Here is a 9,703-nt window from a genome sequence, read left to right as displayed (position 1 = left end):
GGCACTGCAACTAAGGAAAACAATGTGTTTTTTCCTTGGCGATTTTAACGTTGATCTGCTTAAGAGAGAATCTCCGTCTGCCATCAACTTTTTAAGCACACTCTGTGCTACTAATTTATTTCTATTAATTCAAAAACCTACTTGTATTACTAGATTCTCAGCATCTCTTATTGATACATTCTTTTAAACTCCTTAGATTTTCAAATTACGGCAGGCGTATTGTTATCAGATATTTCTTACTACCTCCCTCTTTTTTAGATCATGCAGACTAAAGGAGTCAATAGCGGAAGCAATATCAATTACTCACAGGTTCAAGCTCGAAAATTTACAAAACAAACTTTGGAGTCCTTTAAGTCCTTAATGTCTAAATTGTCCTGGGATGTTGTTCTTCAGTCACAGAATGTTAATGAAGCGTATCATTTGTTTTTTTGCTAATACTTACTTTGCTTATAGAGAACTGCTTCCCTTTGATCTCTCTTCCAAAAAACTAAACTAAACCATTCAAAGGAAAACCCTGGATAACTGATGATCTCATAAAAAGATCTCGTAAGAAGAACAAACTTTAAAGGAAAGCCATTAGAAACCTGACTTCCAAAAATGATGAAATATACAAGAAATACAAAAAATATTTTACATTGTCCGTTTGGAAGACTAAAAAAGCTTTTTATGCCAGTAAATTTATTCAAGCCTCAAACGATACAAAACCTGGAACCTGTGACCCGAGTTCTATAGTAGAAGGCTTTAACGAGTATTTTGTTAATATAAGTCATTCTCTGGTATAGTACCCTGAAGTCTGTTGTGAATCCTTGCAGCTTTATAAAGGCTCCCTTCTCCCTTCTGTACAAAGAAATATATATGAAATAATTAAGAACTTAAAAAATTCCGCACAAGGCCATGATGGTATTAAAAACTGTTCTCATCAAAGAAACTATAGATTACATTATATGTCTCCTCAACCATATTTTCTCACTATCGTTTGGGTGTAAACAGAGAACTTTCAGCCACTTTTAACTGGCTCCAGATTAATAAATTATCACTCAATGTAAAAAAAATTTTAACTATCCAATATTTTGTGGTAAGAACATATACCAAAGGATAAAAGGATAAAAATATTGATTAATGGAATTGAAATCTCACAATTTCCTCATACAAAATGTTGGGGTATTGTTCTGGACGACTGTCTCAACTGGAAAAAACATGTCAATTTAGTAACCACAAGATCAATAAAAATGCTTGGTATTTTGAACAAGGTTTACTCCCTGGTCCATCCATCCGCCCATGTAACCTTGTACTATAGTTTTTTCTTTTCTTTTATGAATTATTGTAATATTGCTTGGGCAGCAACCAATTCCACATATCTGAGTAAACTATTGTCTATGCAAAAGTGACTTTTAAGAATAATTTCTCTATCCAGCCCTTGTGTATCTTTTTTTTTTTTTTTACCTCTCTTTAAAAAATATTACATACTACCATTTCACAAACTCACCTTAAATTCTTGCTTACTTATGCACAAATACAAATAATCTATAGCAAGCAAGATCTCCCTGTTATTTTTCAAAGTTTGTTTGCCTTTTTTTCTAATTTTCACCAGTATTCTACTAGGAATGGCTGTCATTTTCATTTGCCCTTATGTCGAACATCTCACTACCAGAACAATATTGCATTCAGAGGTCCCAAATTTTTGAATGACTTGGATATTAACTTTTGAAGTTACACTTACTCTTATCCTGATTATAATTATTTTACATCTCCCTCTTTGCCTTCTTATAATGAAACCATAAATATATTTTTTTACTGTATGTACCTCTTATTCTCTGTTCTTTCTTTCCATAAATCAATTTATTTTGTTCTCTTGTTTTGATAGATTTTATTGTCTATCTAGAATCTTTTTTGTTAAAATTTGATATGACCCTTTGAGTATGGGGTGGAATTTTGTATAAGCCATTTCGGCCTCATTCCCTCCTTGCACTGTTTTTAAATTGTGCTAAATAAAAACATTGAAAAAGAAAAAAGATGGCTCTTTGGCGCCGCCCTGAGGAGTTCTTGAATAGTGACACGGTGTGGGAATCCACGAGCGTTCCGCGATGCTCCCATTCTATCTCCGACACTGTCACCGTCATCCATCTCACTTCAGCGTCCTGCACACTTTTACTCCGTCCCATTCCCCATCCTAACCACTATGGGAGAAAGATTCTTGCTTTTCACGAATGGAGCTGTGGAAAAATCAAGCGAAAGTGCATCCAGCCTTTGTTCGGATATCTTTTTAAATATTAACAAGTTGTCATGTCATCTCTGACAGGAGAGAGAGATAGATTTACTGCCTCTACTAGAGAAACGCGTTTGGTAAGTCACATTTTCTTACAAAACAATTATTTTATGCATTTGCCCCAAATAATATTGCTTGCTTTAGTTTATACATATACGCGATTATATGTTTCGCTGTTAGAAAACATTTGGGTGTGGTTTCTGTTGTCTACGTCGATTATATCTAATTTGCCGCCGCTAGAGCCCACATACATCCTTCTCATAATTGTTTTATTTCTCAGGATCTTAAAGTGCAGCATCACTGCGAGTCCTCCCGAGTTTGCGCAAGTATTAAAGGGAACGATTACGCCTCCCGTCCTAACGAGCGTCCCACTCCAGAGGGTGTGGGGGGATTCGGGAGCGACCCGCATCGGAACATGTACCACCCCAGAGCAGAGGCGGTCCCGTCCTACAGGACTCTTCCTGGTTCCGTGGGAGAGCGCATCATGTCCTTGAGCAAAACCCTGCACAGAAATCCTGGTCTCGGGAGGTGTGAGAGGAAAGACGCGTGCTGTGAAAGATGCTCAGCGACCCTTGTTGCTCTCAAGAAACAAGCTCTCACCCTGTCCGTGCACCATCACTTCTCCTGCAAGGTTAGTAAACGTGTCCAGACCGTGTCTTCAATCTGGACACATTGCTCACTATAAATCATGTCCAAATTATTATTGGAAATATCAGAGTAAGCCCGTTTTAGACGTTTAGGCAAATATTAGTAACAACAACAACAACAACAACAATAAACCACTCATAAAGGGCAGAGAACTATCAGATGGTGCAGATTGTGCTCTACCAATTTGTATACAGTGGACCTCGCGTACTCGCGGTAGGCCAACAGCGATTGCAGACTCACCTGTTTGCAGATTTCGCCTCAACTTTTTTTACTTTGTACTAATTTAGTCATTTTCAGCAGTTAAGAAGTTACTGTTTAATTTGATAACTTCATTATTTTTCACGTACAATTAAGTGTTTTCAGAGCTCAGACAATGACCATTCGTGGCTCAGTTTGTGAAGGTCACATGACTAAACCCAGATAATAGGTGAACCGTGATTGGTCGTTACCTGAGCTCTAAGTACCTGATGCCATTTTCAGTCGACAGCAAGTGGCAAAATGTGTTTTTAAACATTAATAATTTCCTATTAATTAATCCCTTCATGAAAAATAATAATGTTATCACATTAATTATTAACAAAATATTAACTTTAAAATGGCAAAATAAGTCAAGTGTTCCTTTAAAGCTGTTAAAAATAAATAAAAAAATTGAATTGAATGAATCAGTTCCAGGGTAAACCTCATTAACATCACCATAACCATGAAACCTTTAATAATTACACAAGCCTTCCCGCCACTTTTTAATTAGAATACAGAAAGCCAAGTAAAAAATGTTATTTATAATAATATGACTTTTAAATCCATTAGACTAAAAACACATCATTCTGATTGATATTGCATTTGTGAAATATTGAATTGGGCAGCAATATCCACACATTTTCATCCATCTCAAGGGGCAGCCATTTTGCCACTTGCTGTCGACTGAAAATGGCGTCACAGTTACTCAGGGCTCATGTAATGAAACGTAACACGATTGGTCGTTACCTCCCAAGCAACTGTGATGTCATTTTCTGATGACAGCAAGTGGCAAAATGGGCGCCCCCTGAATTGGATGAAAACGGGTGGATTTTGCTGCTTAACTTATATTGCCCTAACACAATATTAATCGTAGTACCATATTTAAACCAGTGGTGCCACATAGAATATACAGTATTGTTGTAAAAAAAAAGGCTTGACTTCACATTTGCCACTGTATAATACTAACAATAATAAAATGACCAATTCTTTGATGTCACATGCATGACAGATGTTAGTGTAGTAGGCAGTTGGCATACTGGTGTAAAAATAAATTAATCGCTCTATACTGTATAAATACAATACAACAATACATTTCGTTACAGACCACACTTTTTTTTTTTTTCATAACATTTTGGTAAGATTATGTTATGACCGTACAACTTTACTCTCCTGCAATTGGCTGGTGACCAGTTCAGGATGTACCCCGCCTATCCCTTGAAGACAGCTGGCATAGGCTCCAGCTCACCCATGACCCGAGAGTTCAGAAAATGTATGGATGGATAGATGGACTTACTTTTTCTTAAAGTCTGATGCAAGCTTTTTCTTGTTAGCTATAATCCTATATGGTTTAACCAACTAGAACATATTATTTGTGTGTTTAACCACTGTGTGGAACCAGTTGACAATAAAAACACGAGTAAAAGTCTACATAAATTTAAATAGCCGTTTCTCTACAACCTGTGACGTGTGTTATCAGCAGGGGCAAGTCAAGCATTTGCACCCTGTGCTTTGTTGACTGATTCCACTTGCGCTCTTTTGAGTCTATTTTACCCTTTCAGGCCACCGTATGAGAAAGTGAGCCAAACCAATCACTATTCATTTCATTTGTTTTTGTTGTTGTTGAGGCAAATGGACAATTAATCTTGAAGGTAGCAATAAAAAAAACGTGTTAGTGATCCTGCGGCCTCACCAGTGACAGTTTTCCTTCAAAACAAAGGCCCACTTATCCACATCCTCAGGTCACACCACTAACATCTATCATCCACACTTCAATTGACAAAGTAGACAAGTGCCATTCCTGCGCAAGTGGCTTCAATAGGCCGTAAATATTTAATCTCAACATCCCTGTGTCATGTCCTCAAGTCTCCCCTTGGAGGAAAGGCTATTTATTTTTGTCTTCCTCAGTGGGATGGTCCATGTTTTTAGGCAGAGACCACACACTTTAGACGCACTGGGCTGAGGTCATGTGTAATAATCAAATAAACCAGATAGCAGCTTTATTGATTCAAGCACTGTTTCTCTACAGCATCAGTGAGTTGCATCATCCTTTTATAGAAATGCAATCTGGCTAAAGTGGGCCGCCTTCACAAGGTTCGAGAAACTCATTGCACTCTTCGTCTACACGGCAGCAAGAATTCAATGTATGAAATATATTGCTGATATGTTAAAGCCGAAATTTGTAATGAACACTGTTTCTGGAAGTGTATGTATGCTTTAGTATAAACTGAAAAAGCTGAGTAGAGATGGAATTTACCTGTTCCTTTTCTAATTGGTAAAATAACTCACTGAAACAGAAGGAATTTGCATTAAAGCACTTGATGATGTTAAGTCTCCAATGTTTTTTTTCTTTCCAAAAGCTATATGAGCCCCGTCTGTAGTTCACTCAGGGAATTTGGGTCACTGTCAAAGTGAACTTGCATGCTCAGGATGGGTTGGACAGATGTCAAAAGGCAAGATGGAAGAAAAGTGTATGTGTGTGCGTGTGTTTTTGTGTGGTCAAGGGCAGAGCAGATGACACAAGTATATTTTTCGCAATGACATGAAACATTGGTTTGATTGACATAGACACAGTAGAGTAGACAGTCAGGGTCCAGCTCTAGAACTCTAATTATTATTATTATTATTATTTTACTTTTATGACGTGATTACACAACCATGTCAAGATCTTTTGAACGGAATTGCATCACAATGCACATTGAAGTGTAAAACGTAAATAAAAACAGAATACAGTGGTCCCTCACTACTTTGTGGTTCACTTATTGCGTATTCACTCTCTCGCAAATTTTTATTTGGATCCATTTATGCAGTTATTTTTGTCCTTTTTTGTAATATTTGAGTAAATAAAAACATCTCTTTCTTTCATTCAACACAATCTATTACATTTTTAAACAAAATATAGAATATTTGGTAAATTAAGAAACATGTACCGTGATAAGTAAAAAAAAGAAAATTTTCTGCTTTGAATTCTTAGCAGAAGTCAGTGTCCCATTACTGCTGAGCTATCTTTAGAACAGACCACAGTTAGTAAGGCCAATTCGTGTGTCTCATTGAAATTGGCTTTTGAAAATTGTGCTGATAACAATCCAGATAGTTCTTTTTACCATCAATGAGGTGACAATGTTCAAGATTTCCAAAAACATTTGCAAATGTGGACTCGTCAGACCACAGCACGTTCGCTTCGCATTGAAGAGATTTAAATTGCATTTGTAGATGTAGCAATGAACTCTGTTAAGTGACAATCGTTTTCTGAATTGTTCTATGAGTCTACGTGACAATATCAGTTGCACAATGATGCTGTTTTTTTTATTTTTATAGCAGTGCTGCCTAAGAAATTGAAGGTCACAGTTGGCTTTCGGCCTTATGTCTTACATGCAGAGATTTCTCCAGAATCTCTGAAGCTTTTGGGATGATGAAATCTCAAATTTCTTGCAATTTTATGTTGAGAAACATTGTTCTGTTGGACTTTTTGCTTCTGCATTTGTTTACAAAGTGGTGAACGCTGCTCCATCCTGGCTTGTTTCCTATGGAATGCTCCAAATGTGTTATTTCAGCATTCCTCAACTTTCCCAGACTTTCCCCCCCTGTCCCATCTTTTTTGGAACATGTTATCAAATTCAAAATAAGAGAATATTTGCATGTTTGTACTCTCAACAACAAATTTAAAACTGTTTGATGGCAAGTTTTTCCTTAAGTGATTACTCCAGATAGCTAAGACCATGGATGAATAACAGTCACTGTTACCTGTTTTCTCAAATTCTATAGGACACAAGTGACCTGTGTGCATTTCTTCAAGACAACCTCCGTGTCCACAGCCGGTCCACCGCAGAGTCCAGGGACAGAGGCAGGGAGCTGGGTGAATGCGCCACCTGTGGCACAAAACTGAACCAGCTCAAACGCGAGGCAGTGCACTTGGCTCTGAGCAGGGGTCATCAGTTATCCAGCACTAGGAACGCTACACTGCTGGGACAAAGTAACACAAAACTCGGGGACAGATCTGCCTCACAACCACATAGCCTGAATCATTGCCCTCAAAGCCCTAGGACACCTCAGAGCCCCAGAACGCCTCAGAGAACCCCACAGACCCTCAGGCGGAGGGTAGCCAAGCCCCCCAACCAGGATATGGACCGCTGGGTGGAGCAGCAGCACCGTGTGCCTCCTGATGGTGTCACTTTTTATCCCCATAATCAGGTATACCTAAAAGCCTTTCCTTAACGCTAAATCAGAAATCAATCCCTCACGTGATCCCTCTTTTAATGAGCTTCAGGGATAATGTACATCTTTACGAGTGCATGTCAGCAAAGCGATAATTTATTGGTCCTACTCACAGCCAATTTAGATGCCATGGCTGCAGACGTCTTCATAAGTACTTCTGCTAATGGAATGAAATTGGGTCGTGATTTAACCTTGTCATAAAATGCAGCAAGTCAAAAGGCTCTTGTGATCAATAGTAGAGGTGGTCCTATTTAAAAGGGTGGACAGAGAGATATAAATATGCATCAGCAAGTCCTGTATAAAAAAAAACACATTATGACTATGACTATCTATACACTTTTTATTGCAATCAACACACTTTTCTTTACTAACACTGTCTAATTGAATTGCACAACAACAGTACACTATTGGTGTGCATTTCCTGAAAAAAAAAATGCACGGAAAATACATACTGGTCTGTCGCGTAGGAACACATTATTATGCGGATATGGTGGAATAATGTGAAAGGAGAGGAGTTACAGAGTGAAGACATTGGATGGCAGCAAGGAAATGGGACTGCAGAGAAAGTGTGTGTGTGTGGCGGAAACAAGAATGGAAAATATTGGAATCCAGAGACCATAAAAGAAGTAATGAAAAAAACAAACTGCTTTTACATAGATAATAATGCTTAGCTTCTTATTGTTGGTTATAATATTTTATCAGTTTTAGTTCACTAAAAAGGTGAAGTGTAGAAGCTGCTGAATGTACTTGATGTCAGTTCCCGAGAATGTACAATATCTGCCACATTTCCCCAAATTGTGGCCTGAATCTTCTTTTCCTTTCGGCTTTTCCCTTTAGGGGTTGCCACAGTGAATCAGTTGCCTCCATCTAACCATGTCCTTTGCATCCTCTGCTCTCACACAAACTACCTTCATGTCTTCTTTAACTACATCCATAAACCTCCTCTTTAGTCTTCCTCTAGACCTCCTGCCTGGCATTTGGAAACTCAGCATCCTTCTGCCAATATACTCACTATGTCTCCTCTGGACATGTCCAAACCATCTCAGTCTGGTCTCTCTGACTTTATCTCCAAAGCCTCTATCATGTGCTGTACCTCTGATGTACTCATTCCTGATTCTATCCATCCTGGTCACTCCCAAAGAGAACCTCAGCATCTTCATCTCTGCCACCTCCAGCTCTGCCTCCTGTCTTTTCCTCAGTGGCACTGTCTCCACTTTCGACTCTTACCTGTCACTCACATACGTTTTTTTGTTGTTGTACTCACATGTATTCCTGTAGGCTATGTATATGCGAAATTGTCTGAAGCTACAGGTTGAAGAACGTGTGCTTCTTTCACATAATGAAAACAAACGGCATTTGCCTTTATCTAGCATACAAACCAGGCAGATTAGTCAAACAACATTTTAACATATTTTGAAATCAAAATAATCCTCACAAATTACAACAGTTTTTGGATTTTGCTGACTGCCATTTTGACTTGTGACATAAGCTCGGTATTGTCAATTAGTCTAATTGACAATTTTAGCGATGGAGTCGTCTAACGGCGGTCTGTGGGCTAGCAAGGTTTGCTAGCACTCTGCCCCACTAGTTCATTAGCCTACGGACCGCAAAACGGCATCAGAGTCTCCATGAAGCTACCGCCTCATTTGGTTTAGTGTGTTGGTAACATAGCAGGTTACCTGGCTAGCGGGCAAACAGGTGGCCGGGCTTTAGCCATGCCCCAAAACCCGGACAACTGTAATTGACAGTTCCAAGTTTACGCCACGAGTCAAAAAAGGGGTCTTATGCTGCATTTTAGGAAGGTGTCAGATTTATTCTGCTTGGAGTGTCCCAGTTCTACCCTCAAAGTGTTAGGGGCAAATGTAAACAACAAAGATGGTTGATTCCGATAACTTGTTTGTTGTTCTGGTTAACACAGTCATTCCAAATCACGTTGTGTCACGTGAACACACAGTATGTCTTGTATTTACATTTGCCTCAAACGCTTTGAGGTCGGAGCTGACACAATCCGATTGGGATAAATCCAATTTCCCACTTTCTTCAAATGCAGCATTTTTCATGCAGCAATGTCAATGCTGTTTGACTACTACAACAACATGGCTGCACAGTAAATTCTGTAGAGTTAATTTGAATCTATTTAGACCGAATAGACTCAGTTGTAGAGTAATATTTACACTTAGAAGAGAGTGAAATAAAGAATTGAAAAAATAAAAAATAAAAGTCACTCAAGGGGAGAGGAACAAACTCTCGACCTTCATCTTGAGAGACAGCCGATCTACTCCCTGGGCCATGCAGCTCCTGCTATGTGTTAGTATATCGCTCATGTCAGCTGGAATCTTT

At 38.6% G+C, this 9,703-nt stretch overlaps 1 protein-coding gene across 1 annotated transcript in view; it reads left to right on the top strand.

Annotated features, from left to right (window-relative positions):
• The first annotated feature begins 2,111 nt into the window (after positions 1–2,111).
• kif26bb (kinesin family member 26Bb) overlaps positions 2,112–9,703 on the top strand; it is a 33,190-nt gene continuing 25,598 nt past the window's right edge. Inside the window, exons 1-3 of the mRNA XM_077553425.1 lie at positions 2,112–2,343; positions 2,547–2,897; positions 6,914–7,339. Coding sequence (XP_077409551.1) covers positions 2,284–2,343; positions 2,547–2,897; positions 6,914–7,339 — 837 coding nt within the window. The 5' untranslated portion in view covers positions 2,112–2,283. The remainder of the gene's footprint in view (positions 2,344–2,546; positions 2,898–6,913; positions 7,340–9,703) is intronic.

The sequence above is a fragment of the Vanacampus margaritifer genome, chromosome 19 (genome assembly GCF_051991255.1).
Source record: "Vanacampus margaritifer isolate UIUO_Vmar chromosome 19, RoL_Vmar_1.0, whole genome shotgun sequence".
Classification (NCBI taxonomy): Eukaryota; Metazoa; Chordata; class Actinopteri; order Syngnathiformes; family Syngnathidae; genus Vanacampus; species Vanacampus margaritifer.
This window is presented reverse-complemented; position numbering and strand designations above follow the sequence as displayed.